At 36.4% G+C, this 22,324-nt stretch overlaps 1 protein-coding gene across 3 annotated transcripts in view; it reads right to left on the minus strand.

Moving 5' to 3' along the window:
• The window catches only part of CEP95 (centrosomal protein 95), a 40,701-nt gene that overhangs the window by 13,899 nt on the left and 4,478 nt on the right, over positions 1 to 22,324 (minus strand). For all 3 annotated transcript variants that reach the window (XM_070561582.1, XM_070561579.1, XM_070561580.1), the window contains exons 4-11: positions 20,191 to 20,301; positions 17,572 to 17,677; positions 15,742 to 15,857; positions 12,573 to 12,704; positions 11,664 to 11,857; positions 10,004 to 10,116; positions 9,693 to 9,822; positions 8,936 to 9,089 (exon numbers count right to left, since the gene is read on the minus strand). In XM_070561582.1, coding sequence (XP_070417683.1) covers positions 8,936 to 9,089; positions 9,693 to 9,822; positions 10,004 to 10,116; positions 11,664 to 11,857; positions 12,573 to 12,704; positions 15,742 to 15,857; positions 17,572 to 17,677; positions 20,191 to 20,301 — 1,056 coding nt within the window. The remainder of the gene's footprint in view (positions 1 to 8,935; positions 9,090 to 9,692; positions 9,823 to 10,003; positions 10,117 to 11,663; positions 11,858 to 12,572; positions 12,705 to 15,741; positions 15,858 to 17,571; positions 17,678 to 20,190; positions 20,302 to 22,324) is intronic.

Below are 22,324 nucleotides of genomic sequence, written 5' to 3' on the forward strand. Positions count from 1 at the left end.
ACTCCACCAAGAGGACATGACCCTTATGAATATATATATGCATCTAACACAGGGGCACCAAAGTACATAAAGCAACTATCAACAGACCTAAAAAGAGAAATTAACAGGAACACAATAGTAGGGGAACTCAACACCCCACTTACATCAGTGGATAGACCATCCAGACAGAAAGTCAACAAGGAAATACAGGATTTAAACAAAAAACTAGACCAGATGGACTTAATAGACATATATAGAACACTCCATCCAAAAACAGCAGACTATACATTCTTCTCAAGTGCACATGGAACATTCTCAAAGACAGACCATATGCTGGGAAACAAGGCAAGCCTCAATAAGCTTAAGAAGACTGAAATCATCTCAAGCATCTTTTCCAACCATAATATTATGAAACTAGAAATCAACTACAAGAAAAGAAAGCTGGGAAAGTGAGAAATATGTGGGGACTAAACAACATGCTACTGAACAACCAGTGGATCAATGAAGAAATTAAAGGCGAAATCAAATGGAGAGACAAATGAAAATGAAAATACATCATAGCAACTCATATGGGATGCAGCAAAAGCGGTCCTAAGAGGGAAATTCATAGCAATACAGGTCCACCTTAACAAACAAGAAAAATCTCAAATAAGTAATTTTAAAATACACCTAACAGAAGTAGGAGAGGGAGGGCAGTAATAAACATTAGAGCAGAAATAAATGAAATTGAAACAAAAAAAAAAACCAGTAGAAATAATCAATAAAACTGAGGTGGTTCTTTGAGAAGATAAAAAGAATTGACAAACCCTTAGCCAGACTCACTAAGAAAAAAAGAGAGAAGCCTCAAATAAATAAAATTAGAAATGAAAGGGGAGAAATTACAACAGATACCATAGAAATACAAAGGATTATAAAAGAATACTATTAAAAAACTATATGCCAGCAAATTAGACAATCTATAAAAGAATGGATAAATTCTTTGACTCATAGAACCTCCCAAAACTGAATCAAGAAGAAAGAGAGAATCTGAATAGACCAATCGCAAGTAAAGAGATTGAAACAGTAATGAAAAACCTCCCAAAAAATAAAAGTTCAGGACCAGATGGCTTCTCTGGAGAATTCTACCAAACATTCAAAGAAGATTTAATACCTATCCTTCTCAAACTAATCCAAAAAACTGATGAAGACAGGACACTTCCTAACTTATTCTATGAGGCCAACAGCACCCTGATCCCAAAGCCAGACAAGGACACACAAGGAAGGAAAGTTACAGGACAACATTGCTGATAAACATAGATGCAAAAATCCTCAACAAAATATTGGCAAACTAAATACAGCAATACATTAAAAGACTCACACACCATGATCAAGTGGGATTTATACCAGGGACACAGGGATGGTTCAACATCTGCAAATCAGTCAACATGATACACCACATTAACAAAATGAAGAATAAAACCCCACATGATCATCTCAATAGATGCAGAGAAAGCATTTGAGAAGATCCAACATCCATTTATGATAAAAACTCTCAATAAAATGGGTATAGAAGTAAAGTACCTCAACATAATAAAGGCTGTATATGACACAGCCATATCATACTCAATGGAGAAAAACTGAAAGCCATCCCTCTGAGAACAGGAACAAGACAAGGGTGCTCACTCTTGCCACTCTTATTCAACACAGTACTGGAGGTTTTGGCCAGAGCAATTAGGCAAGAAAAAGAAATAAAACATATCCAGATTGGCAAGGAAGAAGTGAAACTCTTGCTGTTTGCAGATGATATGGTTCTATATATAGAAAACACTAAAGAATCCATGGGAAAACTATTAGAAATAATCAACAACTACAGCAAAGTGACAATGTACAAAATCAACTTAGAAAAATCAGTTGCATTTCTATACTGTAATAACGAACTAACAGAAAGAGAACTCAAGAATACAATCCCATTTACAAGTGCAACAAAAAGAATAAAATATCTAGGAATAAATTTAACCAAGGAGGTGAAAGCCCTATCCAGGGAAAACTATTAGACAGTATTGAAAGAAACTGATAATGACATAAAGAAATGGAATGATATTTCATGCGCATGGATTGGAAGAATAAACACAGTTAAAATGTCCATACTACTTCGAGCAATCTACCGATTTAATGCAATCCCAATCAGAATCCCAATGACATTCTTCATGGAAATAGAACAAAGAATCCTCAAATTCATATGGGGTAATAAGAGACCCCAATAGCTAAAGCAACCCTAAGAAAAAAGAACAAAGTTGGAGGCATCACAATCCCTGACTTCAAAATGTACTACACAAAGCTACAGTAATCAAAACAGCATGGTACTGGTACAAAAACAGACACACAGATCAATGGAACAGAAGAGAAAGCCCCAAAATAAAACCACACATCTACAGACAGCTAGTTTTCGACAATGGAGCTGAGAACATACAATGGAGGAAGGAAAGTCTCTTCAACAACAAATAGTGTTGGGAAAATTGGACAGCCACATGCAAAAGAATGAAAGTAGACCATTATCTTTCACCATACACAAAAATTAACTCAAAATGGATTAAGACTTGAAGGTAAGACGTGAAACCATAAAACTCCCACAAGAAAATACAGGCAATACACTCTTTCACATCGGTCTTAGAAGGATCTTTTCAAATGCCACATCTACTCAGGAAAGGGAAACAAAAGAAAAAATAAACAGGTGGGACTTCATCAGACAAAAGAGCTTCTGTAAGGCAAAGGAAACTAGGAACAAAATAAAAAGACAATACACCAAATGGGAGAAAATATTTGCAAATCATATATCCAATGAGGGGTTAATCTCCACAATATATAAGGAACACAAACAACTCAACAACAAAAAAACAAACAGCCCGATCAAAAAATGGGCACAGGATATGAACAGACATTTTTCCAAAGATATACAGATGGCCAGTAGGCACATGAAAAGATGTTCAGCATCACTAATCACTAGGGAAATGCAAATCAAAACTATAATGAGCTATTACCTTACACCCATTAAAATGGCTATAATTAACCAAGACAAAAAGCAAGAAATGTTGGAGAAGATGTGGAGCAAAGGGAACCCTCATACTCTGCTGGTGGGAATGCAAACTGGTACAGCCACTATGGAAAACAGTATGGAGATTTCTCAAAAAATTAAAAACAGAAATACCACATGACCCAGCTATCCTACTACTGGGTATTTCTCCAAAGAACTTGAAATCAACAATTCAAGGAGACTTATATGCCCCTATGTTCACTGTAGCATTATTCACAACAGCCAAGACACGGAAGCAACTCAAGTGCCCATCAACTGATGAATGGATAAAGAAGATATGCTGTATATATATGTAATGGAATACTACTCAGCCATAAAAAAAGACAAAATTGTCCCACTCACAACAACACGGATGGACCTTGAGAGTATTACATTAAGCAAAATAAGCCAGACACAGTAAGAAAAACACTGCATGATTTCACTCATATGTGGAAGATAAACAAAACACATGGACAAAGAGAACAGATTAGTGGTTACCAGAGGGGAAGTGGGTCAAGGGTGAGCATAAGGGGCAAAGGGGCACATATATATGGTGACTGACAAAAAATAATGTACAACTGAAAGTTCATAATGTTATAAACTATTATGACCTCACACAAAAAAGACAAAAGTAGTAAAAATAACTATAACTACAATTATTAGTTAATGGATACACAAGATAGAAAGATGTAAAATGTGACATCAAAAAGAAAATACAGGGGCAGAGTAAAAATGTAGAACTTTATTTGGTGTTTAAACTCAAGTTGTTATCAGCTTAAAAGTGTCTGTTATAAATATAAGATGTATTATATAAGCCTATGGTAACCACAAAGAAAAAAATCTATGATATGCAAAAGATAAAGGGAAAGGAATCTAAGCATACCACTAGAGAAAATCACTGAAACACAAAAGAGAGCAAGAGGAGAAGAAGAAAGGAACAAAGGAATTACAAAATAGTCAGAAAACAATAAAATGGCAACAGTAAGTCCATACGTATAAATAATTATTTTTTTATTCTTTTTTTGGGGAAAAGATTGGCACCTGAGCTAACATGTTACCAATCTTCTTTTTTTTCCCCTCTCTTTTTATCACCAAAGCCCCCCAGTACGTAGTTGTATATTCTAGTTGCAGGTCCTTCTAGCTCTGCTATGTGGGATGCCACCTCTGCATGGCGTGATAAGCAGTGCTAAGATCTGTGCCCAGGATCCGCATCAGTGAAATCCTGGGCCACCGAAGCAGAGCACATGAACTTAACCACTTGGCCATGGGGCCAGCCCCTCAATAATTACTTTAAATGTAAATGGACTCAATTCTCCAATAAAAAGACACAGCATGGCTAAATGGATTTAAAAAAAAAAGGGACCACAAGGGCATTATGCTAAGTGAAGTCAGTCAGACACAGAAAGACACAATACTGAATTATCTCACTTCTATGTGGAATATAAAAAAAAGAAAGCCAGGGGCTGGCCCTGTGGCCGAGTGGTTAAGTTCACGCACTCTGCTTTGGTGGCCCAGGGTTTCGCTGGTTCGGATCCTGGGCACGGACATGGCACCACTCGTCAGGCCATGCTGAGGTGGTGTCCCACATGCCACAACTAGAAGGACCTGCAACTAAAAAAAAAAACATACAACTATGCACTGGGAGCATTTGGGAAGAAAAAATCAGAAAATAAAAAAAAAAGACTGGCAACAGTTCTTAGCTAAGGTGCCAATCTTAAAAAAGAAAGCCAAACTCAGAAAAAAAAGATCAGATTTGTGGTTAGCAGAGGCAGGGGATGAGGGATGGGGGAACTGGATGAAGGTGGTCAAATGGTACAAATTTCCAGTTATAAGGTAAGTACTGGGGATGTAATGTATAACATGAATGAGTACAGTTAACACTGCTGGCGCAAGCCCTGATGGCCTACTGGTTAAAGTTTGGTGTGCTCTGTGTCAGGGGCCTGGGTTTGGTTTTGGGGACGGAACTACACCATTCATCTGTCAGTTGCCATGCTGTGGTGATGGCTCAAACAGAAGAACAAGAAGAACTTACAACTATACACAACTATGTACTGGGGCTTTGCAGGGGGAAAAGGAAGGAAAAAAAGGAGGAAGACTGGCAACAGATGTTAGCTTAGGGCAAATCTTCCCCTGCAAAAACAAAACAAACGAACAAAAACACTGCTGTATGGTACATCTGAAAGTTAAGAGTAGATCCTGAGCTCTCCTCACAAGGAAAAAGAATTTTTTTTCTTTTTTGTATCTGTATGAGATAACAGATGTTAACTAAACTTGGCAATCATTTCACAATACATGTAAGTCAAGTCATTATGCTGTACACCTTAAACTTATACAGTGCTGTATGCCAATTCTATCTCAATAAAACTGAAAAACAAAACAAAAAAAATAAGAAAGATCTTAAAAAACAACCTAACTTTACAGCTCAAGTAACTAGAAAAACAAGAAACAAACGAGGCCAAAAGTTAGTAGAAGGATGGAAATAACAATGACCAGAGCAGAAATAAATGAAATAGAGACTAAAAACACAATAGAAAAGATCAATGAAACTAAGAGCTGGGTTTTTTTGAAAAGATAAGCAAAACAGACAACCTTTAGCTAGACTTACCAAGAAAAAAAAAGAGGATTCAAATAAAATTAGAAATGAAAGAAGAGACATTACAACTGATAGCATGGAAACACAAGGGATCATAAAAAACTACTAGGAACAACTCTACACCAACAAATTGGACAACCTAGAAGAAATGGATAAATTTCTAGAAACATACTACCTACCAAAACTGAATTATGAATAAATAGAAAATATGAACAGACCAATTACAAGTAAGGAGATTAAATCAGTAATCAAATACCTCCCAGCAAACAAAAGTCCAGGATGAGATGGCTTCACTGGTGAATTCTACCAAACATTTAAAGAAGAATTAATACCAATCCCTTCTCAAGCTCTTCCAAAAAGTAGAAGAGGAGGGAACACATCCAAATTCATTTTATAAGGCCAGCATTACCCTGATACCAAAACCAGACAAGATACCACAAGAACATTAAAAGCCAATATCCCTGATGAACATAGATGCAAAAATCCTCAACAAAATATTAGCAAATGAATTCAACAGTACATTAAAATGATCATACAGCATGATCCAGTGGGATTTATTCCAGGGATGCAAGGATGGTGCAACACCCACAAATCAATGTGATACACCACATTAACAAAACAAAGGACAAAAATCATGAGATTATCTCAATAGATGCAGAAAAAGCATCTGAAAAATTCAACATCCAGTCATGATAAAAACTCCCAACAAACTGAGTATAAAGGAAATGTACCTCAACATAATAAAGACCATATATGACAAGCCCACAGCTAATTTTATACTCAACAGTGAAAAGCTGAAATTGGTTCCTCTAAGATCAGGCGCAAGACAAAGGCACCTGCTCTTGCCACTTTTATTCAACATAGTACTGGAAGCCCCAGACAGTGTAATTAGGTAAGAAAAAGAAATAAAAGGCATCCAAATTGGAAAGGAAATAGTAAAACTCTCTATTTGCAGATGATGTGATATTCTATGTAGAACACCCTAAAGACGCCACCAAAAAACTGTTGGAACTAACAAACGAATTCAGTAAAGTTGTAAGATACAAAGTCAATATATAAAAATCAGTTGTGTTTCTATACACTAATAACGATCTATCAGAAAGAGAAACTAAGAAAACAATTCCATTTACAACTGCTTCAAAAAGAATGATATATCTAAGAATACATTTAACCAAGGAGGTGAAAGACCTGTATACTGAAAGCTTTAAGATATTGAAAGAAATTGAAGATGACACAAATAAATGGGAAGATATTCTGTGCTCATGGAATAAAAGAACTGATATTGCTAAAATATCCATGCTACCCAAAGCAATCTACAAACTCAATGCAATCCTTATCAAAATCCCAACAGTATTTTTCACAGAAATAGAATAAACAATTGTAAAATTCTTATGAAACCACAAAATACTCCAAACAGTCAAAACAATCTGGAGTGAAAGAAGAACAAAGCTGGGAAGGGATCACACTTCCTGATTTCAAACTCTTATTACAAAGCTACAGTAATCAGAACAGTATGGTACTGGCATAAAAACAGACACATAGACCAATGGAACAGAACAGAGCCCAAAAATAAACCCACACATATATGGCCAATTAATTTATAACAAAGGAGCCAGGAATATACAATGGGGAAAGACCAGTCTCTTCAGCAAATGGTTTTGAGAAAACTGGACCACTATCTTACACCATTCACAAAATAAACTCAAAATTGATTAAAGACTTTAATGTTAAGACCTGAAACCATAAAACTCCTAGAAGAAAAAGATAAGGGGTAAGCTCGCTGACATCAGTCTTGACAATATTTTGGGTCTGACACCAAAAGCAAAAGTAAATAAGTGGGACTATATCAAACTAATAAGCTTTTGCACAGCAAAGGAAACCATCAACAAAATAAAGAGGCAACCAACCAAATGAGAGAAAATATTTGCAAAGCAGATATCTATGCAGTTAATATCCAAAATATATAAAGAACTCATACAAGCAATAGCAAAAAAATAATTCGATTAAAAAATGCACAGAGGAACTGAACAGACATTTTTCTAAAGAAGACATACAAAGGGTCAACAGGTACACAAAAAGGTGCTTAACATCACTAATCATCAGGGAAATGCAAATCAAAACCACAATTAGACATCAACTCACACCTGTCAGAATGGTTATTATCAAAAAGACGAGATAACAAATGTTGGAGAGGATGTAGAGAAAAGGGAACCTTTGTGTACTTTTGGTGGGAATGTAAATTGATGCAGTCACTATGGAAAACAGTATGGAGGTTCCTCAAAAAATTAAAAAGAGAACTACCATATGACCCAGCAATTCCACTTCTGGATATATATCCAGAAGAGAAATGAAATTACTACCTCAAAAAGATATCTGCACTGCCATTCTCACCACAGCATTATTTACAATAGCCAAGATACAGAAACAATCCGTGTCCATCAATGGGTGAATAGATAAGGAAAATGTAGTGTATATATACACAATGGAATATTATTCAGCCATAAAAAAAGAAGGGAATCCTGCCATTTGTGACAACATGGATGGGCATTATGCTAAGTAAAATAAGTCAGACAGAGAAAGACAAATACTGTATGATCTCACTTTCATGTAGAATCTAAAAAAACAAACTCATAAATACAGAGAACAGACTGGTGGTTGCCAGAGGTGGAAGGGGGCGGGGTAAAAGGTGGGTGAAATGTATGAAGGTGGTTGAAACGTACAAGCTATACGTTGTATCCTATACAACTTATAAGACAAATAAGTTCTAGGGATCTAATGTACAGCATGGTGACTACAGTTAGCAACTTTCAGATATGCGATACAGTATTGTTAAGAGATTAGATCTTAAAAGTTATCATCACAAGAAAAAAATTTATAATAACTATGTGAAGTGATAGATATTAACTAAACTTGTGGTAATCATTTTGCAATATGTACATATATCAAATCATTATACTGTACACCTTAAACGAATACAATGTTCTATGTTAATTATATCTCAATAAAACTGGAAAAAAGCAGGGATAAGAAAAAAAAACTTTGAGAGTAGTTTCTTTGAGGGAGGGAAAAACAATGGACTGTGGGGAGGACAGAGGGGATTTCAACTCTTATTTCTCAAACCCAAGAGGTGTAAAGCAAATGTAACTTAACATCTGTCACTTCTAGATGGTGAAGATACAGGTATTTGTTACTATTTTTGATCCTTTTATATATTTTGAAATACTGAAAACGAGAAAGCCAGTCACTATAAACAGACGGAAGTGCCTAAGTGGTTCCCTGAGATGTCCTCATCGTGGCCTCTCTGGGATAAGTACCTGGCCTTCGCTTCTTCGGCCCACACTCCATAATGCTGTCACTGTGCTGAGACAGTGTCTCATCATTTCCACTCTCCACCTCTTCATTTCCAATATTCTCTTCTTCATAGTCAGTCTTTTCTTTAATTCGATCACCCAGGGCACTTTTTAACATCTGTCAAGAAAATTTTTTTCCACATCTTTCATTGATTTCAGCAGAATGCAAGTTGGAAGGAGTAGACAGATAGAACCTTTAAAAAGCTTCCTCTGATAATTAGGCACTAAGTTTCCAGATGCTTATGCATGTTTAGTTTCTAAAGGGTGTATATCAGTGCTATGGACTATTCAGTTTCAATAAACTTTAGAGTAAGTCACATAGGAATTTAATACATTTATTCAATGACACCCCCAAACTGTAATATTGTATTTTGTGAGAATCAGAGGTCCATCTAATTTTATACCAAATCTATCTTTAGTAACAAAGAGAAACTATATAGATGTATCTAAAGATAAATGGTTTAATGTAATCATTTATGCTAAATGATTTAGTTTTCATCAGAATTCAATAAAAACTTGGATAAATCTGTACCAAATTTGTTCATATCATTAAAGGCTAGGAGATCATTTCTGACCCTATGTCCTACCTGCTTGACTTATGGAATATTTTCACAGTAATTAAGACACAACTAGTTTTCCAGTACCTTAGCTTTCAACTGGAGGATCACTTAAATGCTCACCTATGACGGTAACCTCAATTTAAATAAAAAACAAGACTTGCCCAATCTAGTTCAGATAGCCGCTGAGACAGTTTCTCTGAGACAGCATGTAATTCTTGTTCTGTTAACCTCTTTCCTGGCCTCTGGGAGAAAGGTGAATCCCAGGAGGAGCCTGCAGCTCTGTTTTCAGATCTGTAATAAAAGTGACCATTTAAGCAGCCAAGAGTGCATTACTTAGTTCAAAATAACTGTAATATGTGCTTTAACAAATATTTCATACTCGTCTTCACAGCTAAGTTTGGAGAGTATACCCCTTACTCTTCAACTCCCTTTGCAAACAGACTGCAAACGTTGAAGCATGCAGCAACATTACCTTTTTCCTTTGGGAAGCTTCCTTGTCCTAGGGCCTTGGACCTGAGCTGGACAGATTTCCTGTTTGCTATCTTTAGGCAACTTGGAAGTTAAGAAAATTCTACTATCTGGTTCCTATTAAAAACAGAAGAGAGTTGATTTGAAAAACTACAAAGGAGACACGTAAAAATAAGAACATTTCGGGTGTGAGAGGAATAGAGGGCCTGTGGCACAAAACTAGGTTCCTTTATTCTCTCTCTCTTGCTTTTTTAAAAACACATTTGTCAAAACACTCTATTAATCCCCAATGCCAAAGAAATGAAACAATGTCTATAAACTTGTACTTGGAGAAAAAAAAAATGTGCCTTACGATGCCATTCAAATATAAAGGCAGGTGAGATATTCTCAAATAGAAAAATTCAGAGGTTATGACTACACTTGGACATTGAAAAAATGATATCATAACTGAAAAGTATTAAAGTCACTATCTTTCATATCAAGAAGTCAATAGAAACTCCAAAATTGAAACAGTTAAAGAGAAAACCTCCCAAAATATGAGTAAAAACTCAACATTGTTAATAATTTAATTCTTAACCTTAGAGGGAATCTTATAGAAAATATTTCTTGAGGTGAAGAAACACTTGATGCTTAAGAATCTCTTCAATTTCACTTCAGTATCTTTTTTTCCTACTAAACTGAAATTAAATTTAATACTTTTTAGTAAATAACTATAATATAATCACATTTTTAAAAACTTTTTTATTGAAGTTCAAGTGTCCTGCTCAAGAATTATTCCAAAAGGAACATTCCCACTTAACTGCCATTCAGGTCAAGAAACAAAACATCACCAGCAACTCAGAAGCCCTTTCAACATCTCCCACTAAGCTTCCTCCAAATTAACCATTATCTTATGAACCCTTTTCTCTCTCTTTTTCTCCATGCACACTCCTATCTGAATAGATGCACAGAATGATAGTCACCGAATGCTAATGATGCTTACGTCATCTTTGTACTTTCTCTGCATTGTTTGAATTTTCAATAATGAGAATGTATCATTGTTTATAAATGAACCCTTTGAACACAACTGCCTGTTCTTGTTTCTAGGAAGATAGGGACAGGACGACTGTATAAAAAGGGATTTTTTCCAAAGAAAGAAGTGGAAGCAAATAGGCCAATATATTAATAGTAGTTGATGCTGGATAATAGGAATATGGATGAAAGGTTATTTTTCACACTTTCTTATATTTTTAAAATTTTAAATTATTTCATTAGGGATATAAAATACGGCTTCTGATGCTAGAATGCCTGAATTCAAATCCTGACCACAACTGCTGTGTGACCTCAGACAAGATACTTAACCTTTGCATATCAGCTTCCCCATGGGAAATACAAATAGTACCTACTCCAGAGCTGTTGTGATGAGTAAATTATTCAATACCTGTCAAGTACCCAGAACTATGCCTGGCACAAAATAAACACTCAATATGTGTTGGCTCTTACTCCCTTTTCATACATTTATCCTGTCCCTATCTTCCTAGAGTAAGAACATGCAGGTGTATGCAGAGGTAAATTTTAAGTAGTACAGTGCTCTGATTAGTGCAGTGTCCTTGTCTACTATTCTAGCAGAGACCTCTTTAAATCTATAGACTTCTATTCAATTGAAAGCAAGCTTTTCCACCTACCACAGAAAATGCCATGCCCTCTCCAGTAGAATTCATGGCAGGGGAGCAGTGACTTGAACGCAAGTATTCTTTTCCTATGGGGCAAGGTGCTCGAGGTTCTGAAGGGTGGTAGGGTGGATGTAAAGGAATAGCTGATTGGATAGGCTCGCCTAGCTTCCTAGCACTTGCAATCATATCCACAGAAGCAATTTCCGCTAGTTGGACAAATTAAAGTCAGCATTAAGACGAAACTCTAAGAAAAAAATCATTTTACATATACATAGCAATATAAATATGTTCATACACACTACTTAGAAATATTATTTTAAACTTGATTTTAAAAAAAGCACACAGAAAAACAATTAAATCAGGGACTCATCCTCAGCAAACTAGTGGGGATCTAATTAAATCAGGAAGAACATAATTTTAATTTTATCATAAAAATGTTCCGTGAAAAGTTATTTAAAAATAATAAAAAATGACTAAAAACCTAAATGGCTATATAAGTTATAGTTCATCCACATGTTATAAAGCTAGTTACCCATTAACAATGATTTTATATAATATTAACCATATGAAAACCCCAGAGATGATAATTTTCAAATTACTATATTTTGTCATTCACTAATAATGTGAAGACCACCAACCGACAGACTAAGGTATCAGAGACTTTTATTTTCCTTAAGTCTTTGAGAGGAGAGGACTTACATAATAAAATAGTGGATGCAAAGCATGTGACCAAAGACCATCTTTAGAAGAAATCAGAGCTCATCATTAATAGCAAACATTTACAAATAAGATCACATGAAACTGAAAAGAATTACATAAAGTGTAGAGCAACAAAAGTAAAAAGGCAATTGTCCCAGGAACCAACTACTGTCTCCAACTCATAGCAATAGTCTCAAGAACTAATAACACATTACTACTCACTGTCTTCAACAAAGGATGTCCTACTCTTGGACAAAAAACTAGATGAGGGAGGGTTCAACACTTCCTCGTGTGATTTAGAACATGGTACAGTTGAGGCTTTTTTAGAATGCATTTCATTAGGACCTTGGGTACCTAGAAAAGAAAATATTAAAGGTAAAATTTTTTTATTGCTGAATGTTATACTAGAAGCCAAGAGTTTCATATCCAGAGGATAAAAATCTCAGGAATGACATAATCATAGAACTATGTCGGTCTGATTGCTCAAAAGACCAATTACTTTAATAAGTATCAGATAGCAAGATGTAGTTCTGTAGCCCAGAAGCATTTATACAACTTAAAGCAAAGTATTACACAATGTTTTATTACTTTAGAAAAACAGGGCCAGCCCAGTGGTGCAGCAGTTAGGTTTGCACGTTCCGCTTCAGCTGCCCAGGGTTCGCCGGTTCAGATCCCGGGTGCAGACATGGCACTGCTTGGTACGCCATGCTGTGGTAGGCATCCCACATATAAAGTAGAGGAAGATGGGCAGGATGTTAGCTCAGGGCCAGTCTTCCTCAGCAAAAAGAGGAGGATTGGCAGTAGTCAGCTCAGGGCTAATCTTCCTCAACAAAAAAAGAAAAGAAAAACAGGTGCCAGAGTTTAGAAACACTGACTGTTATACAGGTATATCTCTGAGCTAGGGATGTTGGCTGGATGTTGATACAAAGATTTATAGTCAAACAAATTGTTTTATTTGTCTAATGTTTGTATGCTTAATATTTGAACCAGCTTTATGATGTTATTACATAGAAAGCTATATTAAAATACTTTTTTGTGCTCTCCTTTTCCACAATCCAGTGCAATATGGTCATTTGCACATCAAAATGTTTTAAACATGCAAATCTCTCTCCATAACTTCGTATTTCACATAAATACCATCTCCCTAAGATCTAATGTTCAAAATTCATAACTTGTTCCACCTGATACTGATACCTGATATTGAATTTGTCATCAGTTTGACCCCAAGCTAATTCATTTTCACCTGGGTCCATTTTTCTCTTGGGTTTCTTGAATGACCATCTCATGCTTTCTTTTTGATGGAATTTCTCCTAAAATCTTGTGCTTGGTTAACATCTGGAACTTTTACTTTGTCGGACTGAAAGTCACACACTCAAATATCTCTCTACAATCTTTAGATTGTTTTAGGACGTACTGTTTTATTCTTGCAAAGACCCTGAACTTCTCTAAGCATTAACAATATTTCAATTATATAAGGATCTACATAATAAATGCATAACATTTACAAAAAAAAATAAGTGAAGGTGGTCAAAAGGTACAAACTTCCAGTTATAAAATAAATGTCATAGGAATGTATAGTATGATGACTACAGTTAATAATACTGTACTGTATATTTGAAAGCTGCTAAGTTAGTAGATCTTAAAAGTTCTCATCACAAGAAAAAAAAACGTTAACTATGTGTGGTGACGCTATGGTGATCATTTTGCAATATATACAAATATGGAATCACTAGGTTGTACACCTGAAACTAATATAATGTTATATGTCAATTATATCTCAAAAAAAAGATTTACAGTTCAGGGATTGAACACTAAATTACATGCCTATGAATGTGTATGATGACAGTTATCTGATGACTTAAATCCAAATATAAAAGGAAGTTACTATAAGCCCTTTATGACATCAAACCTTAGCCTGGCTTTTTTCTCAACCTTTTTTCCTTTGCCTTAATGCATTACAATCTGAATAGGTAAAATCTGAAAACAAGTAATTCACTTTTTACAGATGCAACCTTTCCACATGGCACTTGGTATAACAGAACACCATTTCTAAAATCACCACCGCTTCTATCTTCTGTCAATCCATCTGACTCTCTTCCTTCAAGAAACACTCTTGTATTACCTACACTTGACCCTGGTCATTCCATTACTTTGCCCATCCCAGTGGCAAGTACATGTCTTTGGTCTACTGTCTAACCTTCCAGACTTAGGTTCTTTGAACATAATTCCTTGGAATGCAGTGACTATTCCTTGGAATCAGAGCATTAATGCTGAAACACATTTCAGAGTTGGTTTAGTCAAATTCTCTAAATTCACACTTGAAGAAACTAGAGCTCAGAGAAGATAAAGGCCTTGTCCAAAGTTACACAGCCAGTGGCAGAGTCTGGATGAGAATGCAGGCCACCTGATTCCCAATTTAATATACCTAATTCCACTCTGGTATTCCTGTTCTTCCACTCAAAAAGAAAAAATTCTCATTGTGGGCCTAGTGTTTTCCTAAGTTTTGGAATACAAAGCGGAGTATGGATAATTTTACTATATATTTTGCTTGTCTTATTTATTGGCTCCTTCCACAAATAGAATGTAAGCTCTGTGAAGGAAGGGATTTGTACCTGTTTTGTTTACCACTATTCTCACCACTGCCTGGCACAGGGAAAACACTAGATAAATGTTTGCTGAAAGAGTATTATTGGCTACTGTCCCTGGAGCTCAGTTTCAATAATAGACAAAGTTTCTATGCAATGTGAGAATGGTGTCACTGAAATAAGGTGAGAAGGCCACCCTGCAGGAACAAAGAGCCTCAGAGTCTGACACGGGGGCAGCTAGGGTTTGTAGAGTGAGTGTGCCAGAGAGAAAGGAAGGAGAAGCATCTCAGCAGAAGAAACAATATGATGCCAGAGAAGGGCATGGCAACCAAGGTGGGTAGGACAGCAGTGGGATGGTTGGAGGAAGGCAAGGTGGGAGGCTCAAAATGGGCCTGATATTCACGTTTACTGTGTATAAGCAGTAGACTTGGAAATGTAGCCTGAAGCCTGGGAGAAAAATTGCCACTGGATGTACAGACTTGTTGGTTGAAACCACGAAACACGTGGGTCACCCAGTTAAGGAAACTACACTTAAGGGATATTCGGAGTGTGACTAGACTGTTAAGTCTACACAAGTCCCACATAATACATAACCAACTTGCATCCACCCATTTGACTTGCATGCACTCCCACTTGACTGATTTCCGGTAACTGTTCATATTTAGCGGGTAATGGTGGTACTCTGAAACGTCGCTTCTGATGTCCAGTTAGGGCTCTATTCTCAACTTTAAACACTCCTAGGTATAACTATTTACATTTTAATAGTTGTGTTGAATAACAATAACTGATATTTAAAGTTTACTCACCATTACTCCTTAGAGAAAAGGTGTGTGCTGTGTCTCCGAGTCTAATTATTTCACCAGTGGATTCTGCTTCGTCTCCATCCCAAGAGGGACCCAACACCTCAGACGACAAGGAGCACCTGAAAGAGTTCCCTCATTTACTCAGGGCCCGGCCTGACCACAAAGGGCCCTTCCCATGAACATCCCAAGAGCTGCTTCAAGCAGCCTGCCTGTGGATGTTTACATTGCTCATTCCTATGCACAGAAAAAGGAAAAGACACTCCCCTCTGCTGCTTATCACTTCTTGCTGCTTATCTGTTTTGACTGACATATGTACGGTGGAAACAGCTGTGTATAAAGTGTCAAGGATTAAATGTATAGAAGAACACACACAGAAAACAATAAAACTACTTACTCTAGGGGTGTGGGAATAGAGGGCAAGATGGGTAAGGCATTAATTTTACATTAAATATCCTTGTATTGTTTCACTTTTGCACTTTTGTTATCTTTTTAAAAACCTAATAATGAAAAGTCAAGAAATTCATTTTATGAGCCAGCCCTGATGGCGTAGCTGTTAAAGTTTGGCATGCTCCGCTTCGGTAGCCTGGGTTTGGTTGCCAGGCGCAGAACCACACCACTTGTCTGTCAGTAGCCACTGTGGCACCGGCTCACTTAGAAGAACCAGAAGAACTTACAACTATACACGACTATGTACTAGGACTTTGCTGGGGGAAAAAAGAAGAAAAAAGAGGAAGATTGGCAACAGATGTTAGCTTAGGGCAAATCTTCCCCTGCAAAAAAACCAAAAACAAAAAAATAATAGCTAAAAAAAAAAGAAATTCATCTTATGATAGTCTCCTTTAAGATACGTTTTCCACAATGTACTATACCTAGACAAGAAGGCACTGCTGTGCTTTTCAAACCAAACTCCATAAAAAAACCTGAGAATCAAATCTTTAAAAGAAAGTCATAACATCACATTCAATCTCTAGTTAGCAGAAGTATAATCAAACCTATAATGACATCATATTTTGTCTAGGAAAACTCTGATCTTGGTCATTAATATTGGTTCATGAGGGTGCAGTAACTCAGCACTTTTATACTGTTGGTGGGTGTATAAACAGTCACGGCCTTTTTGGAAAGCAATTTGGCAACTTTCAATAGCCTTATAACATTCATACTCTTTGATTTTGAATGTAGCTTAGAGATATGAGGGAGGGGGAGAAAGAATAAACAAAGGTATGTATCACTTTTTTTAAAAAATAGTACAAAAAAGAGAGGAACCACTACCTCTACTTTACAGGAATGGTTTAGTAAATTATGATGCACCCATATGAATGGTACGTTACACAGTGATTAAAAATTACTATAAAAAGTTTAAGAACTTGGGAAAAGACAATGTGTTAAATTTTAATATGCAGGAAACAAAATTATATAAATAATATAACTAAATCCAAATGAGAAAAAACATAGTAAAAAAGACTAAAGTACAACAAAATGTTAACAAGCAGTTATTTAGTTCTGAATGGCAGATTTCATCTTTTTTTTCCTGCTTTTTTATTTCTCTGTACTTTCCAAGTTTTCTGCAAGGAACGTAAACTACTTTAATGATCAAGGGAAATATTAAAAAATAAGTAGGTGGTTAATGCTGAGAATTAAGTGTTATATATAGTTCAAAGTTCTTGAAACTCCTCTAAGAGGTTCAAAATATGTTAAGTTGGTTAAATTTTCACATTAGCTTGGGGTTTTCTTTGGGGTTTTGCTGCCATTCTGGTATATTGTGTGCAATTTTAATTCTTAGTAGAAAGAAAAGCATAACTCGTTTTGATTAAATTCACCGACACTGAGTGCTACCTCCCAAAAGAAACTCTTTTCCATGATGATTTGGATTCTTTAGTACTTTCTGGCTCTTCCAAAGGTTCTCCTCGATGGGATTCTTTAAAACATTGTCCTGTTTCATCTGTTTAGAATAGATAAAAACAACAACAACAAAACCCCAACTTAATACTACTATTTCTTTTTTTGGGGGGGGGGGGTTCAGAATGTGTCATTTAAAACCAGCCCCTTGCCATGACTGGCTAGGACATCAGCATCTCCTCCCAGCTAGGCCGTGTCCCCCGTCACTTTGCAGGCAGGTCAGCCTCTGAGACAGCTGGGGGCCACTGGCTGTGGGCTCTGAGTGCTGCCCCTGCCCCGGCAAAGCCTTAGGCAGCTCAGTGCTCTCTCCACCTCCCAGAAGAGACCCACAGTTAATACTACTATTTCTATACAGGGGGATGGTAGAGGTAAGGACTGTGAGACACCCTCAACCCCTCATGGTAAACTGGATTCTTGTGAATGTGAAACTAGAAAGAACCAAATCACCACCTGTAATAAGCATGTTTTACTTGGGTAGTAAAGAAACAACACAAGTGTTGCTTTAAAAGTAGGGTCTACAGTTGTATCAGCAATGTTTTATTTTTTAATAAAGGTGGTAAGTTCATTTGTTATTCTTTATACCTCTCTATCTGTAAGGAACGTCTGAAGCAAGATGACTAGGGTGTGGCTTCAGAAAAATATGACTGTGTCAGTCTACCTCAAGCTCCAAGACAATCACGCCCTAGCCTAATTAAGAGTTAGACCACATCGAGGCTTGGATGAAATTTTCCTTAGGACTATCAACCTTTCCCTACCCTAACATACCTGAGGAATACACTTTCACCAATGGCAGTAACCGCCTAGGAGAGTGATTTCAGGAGGTATGTAGGTGAAACCTCCTATGATTCCGATCTATACCTCTAGATATTCCAATCCCCATTTCTAGAGATTCCCTGTTCGAACATCCAGTCATGTTTTTCTATTTCTGTATTCAGCAAGCAATATTTTAATAACATCAGTTAACATTCACTGTGCATTTACTCTGAGCTGGGCTTGTTGCTAAACTATTTATGCATGTCTACTTAATCTTCACCACGGCCATGAAAGACTTTCAGATGAGAAACCTGAGGCTCAGAGAGCTTCAGTCACAGAGTGAGGGGCAGAACTTAGCATTGAGCCCACGGTCTGCCTTCAAGTCCCTTGCTTTTCAGTGGTAAATGATAATGCTAGCTCAGGTATCAGCAAGAAGCTGGTCTGTACACCTGACGTGACTAGAGATGATAAAGATTTATTTCTTATTATTAATTGACATTTGAAGAATCTGATCAGCTCTAGGTAATAGCGCCATATAAACTTGGACCTGCAAAGGTGAGAATCAGACTTTAGAAAACACTGCCCAACTAAAGTGCCACCACATACAGGAGGCCCCATCTGAACATCTCCCTCCTAGCAGCACTAAGCTCACCACATGCTACTGACCTCCCCTGGGAAGATCCCCCGCTCAGCATTTCACTATTAGCGGACTCATACATAAGTATGTCTCAGTTCTGTCTTCCTTTCTCCATCCTCACTGCCGTATCCGCAGCCAGACCACTATCATCCCTCCCCTACCTGCAATCCAGCACTACATTGTAAAAACAGCTGCTGTCATTATAACACTTCAAATTAATCAATCTCTTTAGTTAAAAGTAGTTTTCTACCTCTTAATCTTGCTGCTAAAATGACTAAAAAGCCACAGAGTATCAAAATACCTACTGGCAGCCTTGAATTAGGTGAGTCTCACAAGTCATTCACTCTCCCTAATTCTCCTATAATGTTCTTACTGTATATCCATTCTTAAACAGGTCATATATTATTCCAACCATGACATACAGCATTATTTACTTAACTAATCTGATATTGTTAAGACATATAGGTTTTTTTTTTGCAATGATAAATAACATTACAATGAAGACTTTCAAGTGCTTAACTTTCTTTTGTATTATTTCCCTAGAAATGAGATTTATTGAGCCAAAGTTTATAAATAGCTCTTACACACTGCTGATCCAGTTTAAACAATCATAACCTTCTTGGAAAACAATATGGCAATATTGATCTTTATAATAATTATCATTAAAAAACATAAAACCAAAATTTCACACAATAAATTGTTATAGTTTGGGGACTGGGTTACTCAAAGAGTAAAATAAAAAATATTCATGCTGTCACAAACCTAAGTGTATGTTGAAGACAGAAACTCATCAATTCTTCCTGCTGATGCCTCAGCAACATTCAAATTTATAAAAAAAAGTCAGTTCTGACATAGGCAATTTTGGAGTAAGGAATTTCATTCAATAATAGGAAAGTAAGTAATTTTATCCAGAATCTAGCTTTCTACTAGAGATTAGCTTTAAATTTATAAGCAGCATCCAAGTTGACAAAAGAAATGACAAAAGTCTAGGATAGAGTTTTCAACCATTTGGAACAGTAAGAATTGAAACAATTTACACTTAAATTTATCAGATTTACTGTACTGGTGATTCTAATCCCTATGAAGAAAATTAGGCAGAAAGAGAAAAGGCAAAAAGGGACATGACAAAGAATATAAACCACACCAAATTCTATTCTTAAACTTACTTTTCTCATGAGATGTTTCACTGAGGTGTTCTGTGAGATAATCCAGCAACCCATCAAATATTTCTAGGAGATTCTTAATAGATTCCTTATCTCCTTTCACTATATTTTCTCCTGAACACAGAATACAGAGCTATTAAAAAATTTAACCAAGAAATTGAAAGCCTCATAATTTTGAAATGGATATACCACTGTGAAAACAGTGTTCAAGATACAAGGATTATAAACTAACCCAGGAGAAACAATGATATTATAAATATTAAAAACATCAATTTTGTCATGCCTGATTATATCTGAAGAGACACAGTGGATAGTCTGAATATGGTATTTGAGAATTCACTGGCATCTTCCTTCCTTTATCAAGAAGCAAAATAAGTGGACTTAAGAAAACATCCTAAGATTTATACCAAGATATAAAGCAGCTAAGTACAACTTTATTAGGCTGATAAAAAAAATGGCAGGAGAGAATACTGTTTCAGATGATAGTGGTTTGTTCTGAAGATGATAGCAGTCGAGTAACAGAAAAACAAAACAAACTTGTTGGGCTATGTTCATCAGGAATTCCTGATTTTTTCCATTTGTTAATTTGTACTCACCTTGCATAGATCATACCGTTTTTTTTTTTAATTAAAAATCATCCATGGCTCACTGCATATAAAACCCTTTTTAATCTCACCTCACCCTCAACTTCTCCAGCCTCATCTCCCACCACATCCACTTTATACAGAGAAGTTAATCTTTAAACAGTCCCTAGCATAATACCTGGCATAGATTTTTAATAATGTAAAAACAGATTTTTAATAAATGTTAAGTTGAAATATTGACAAGAAATGGGCTGGCAAAAGCATGGAAACTTGACATATTTAATGTCACCTAAAATGGACTCCAATCAACATCAGGTATGGACAGATCTTAACTCTTGAGACACTAGGGGTGTCCTCGGGGAGATCACACCTGGCAGTTCAAAAGTTCAAACCAGTATAGGAGAGGCAGAGTAGAAATTGATATTTGAGAGAAACTAGTCATTTGTAACTTCAGTCATGATGCAAAATAAACCTAAACCAGAAATTTGATGTTTTACAATACTACTAGTAAGATGGACAATGTTTGACAGTTCTTTTCTCTTTAAAACAACTAAACAGAAACCTTGTTTTTAAGCCCTTCGTCTTTCTGGCTTAACAAGGTACACAAGTATACCCCAAGGGCATATTCAAGACTTCTCAGTTTCCAGGATGGGGAGCATAATCTGGAACCCAGCAACTAAGACTGCCCGCCAGAATGCAGTGCTTCACGGGGTAGGAGAAACTACGTTAAACAGAACACAAGGAGGAAAACACTGCTTTGCAGTCTACTGGAGGAGGTAAGCAATTTTGTAACTTTTCATGGGGTGGGTGTGAGTTGTCAGGGGCAGCTCTGTATTTAAAAGTTCTATAAACAGAAACACCTGCTTATAGAAATCCTGGGATTATCCCTCAAAACACAGTATCTCCAAACTGATTTACCACATTTACTCACCTAGAACTGCACTCAAAAACTTAAGACAAGTATTTTTGAAAAAATTTGTTCCTCTCAATATCAAATTAAGAGATGTAAATGACCTACCCTGATTAACTTTTATCTCCATCACTGTCAAAGAATAAATCAACAGTATAAACCTTCTCTTAATGATTTAAGTATAGTTTCAAGTCCCCAAGATTCCCTCTGTTTGTTAGCTTGAAGAATTTACTGGAACAATCCTCATTTACTATCAACAAATACAGAGACTTATAAATATATTTGGTACGTTTGACTTTAGAATACAAGCATGGTACACTTTGTTGTGGGAAAATATTACAAACAATTTACAGTTTTATTTATTTTGAATAGGTAACATATTCACATGGTTCAAAATTCAAAAAGTGCAGGGGTGAGCCCAGTGGCGTAGTGGTTAAGTTCACGCACTCAGCTCCAGTGGCCCAGGGTTCGTGGGTTCAGATCCCAGGCTCCGACCTAGCACTGCTCATCAAGCCACGCTGTGGCATCCCCATAAAAGAGAGGAAGATTGGCACAGATGTTAGTTCAGCGACAATCTTCCTCAAGCAAAAAGAGGAAGATTGGCAACAGATGTTAGCTCAGGGCCACTCTTCCTCAAAAAATA

The sequence above is a fragment of the Equus przewalskii genome, chromosome 10, assembly GCF_037783145.1.
Source record: "Equus przewalskii isolate Varuska chromosome 10, EquPr2, whole genome shotgun sequence".
Taxonomy (NCBI): Eukaryota; Metazoa; Chordata; class Mammalia; order Perissodactyla; family Equidae; genus Equus; species Equus przewalskii.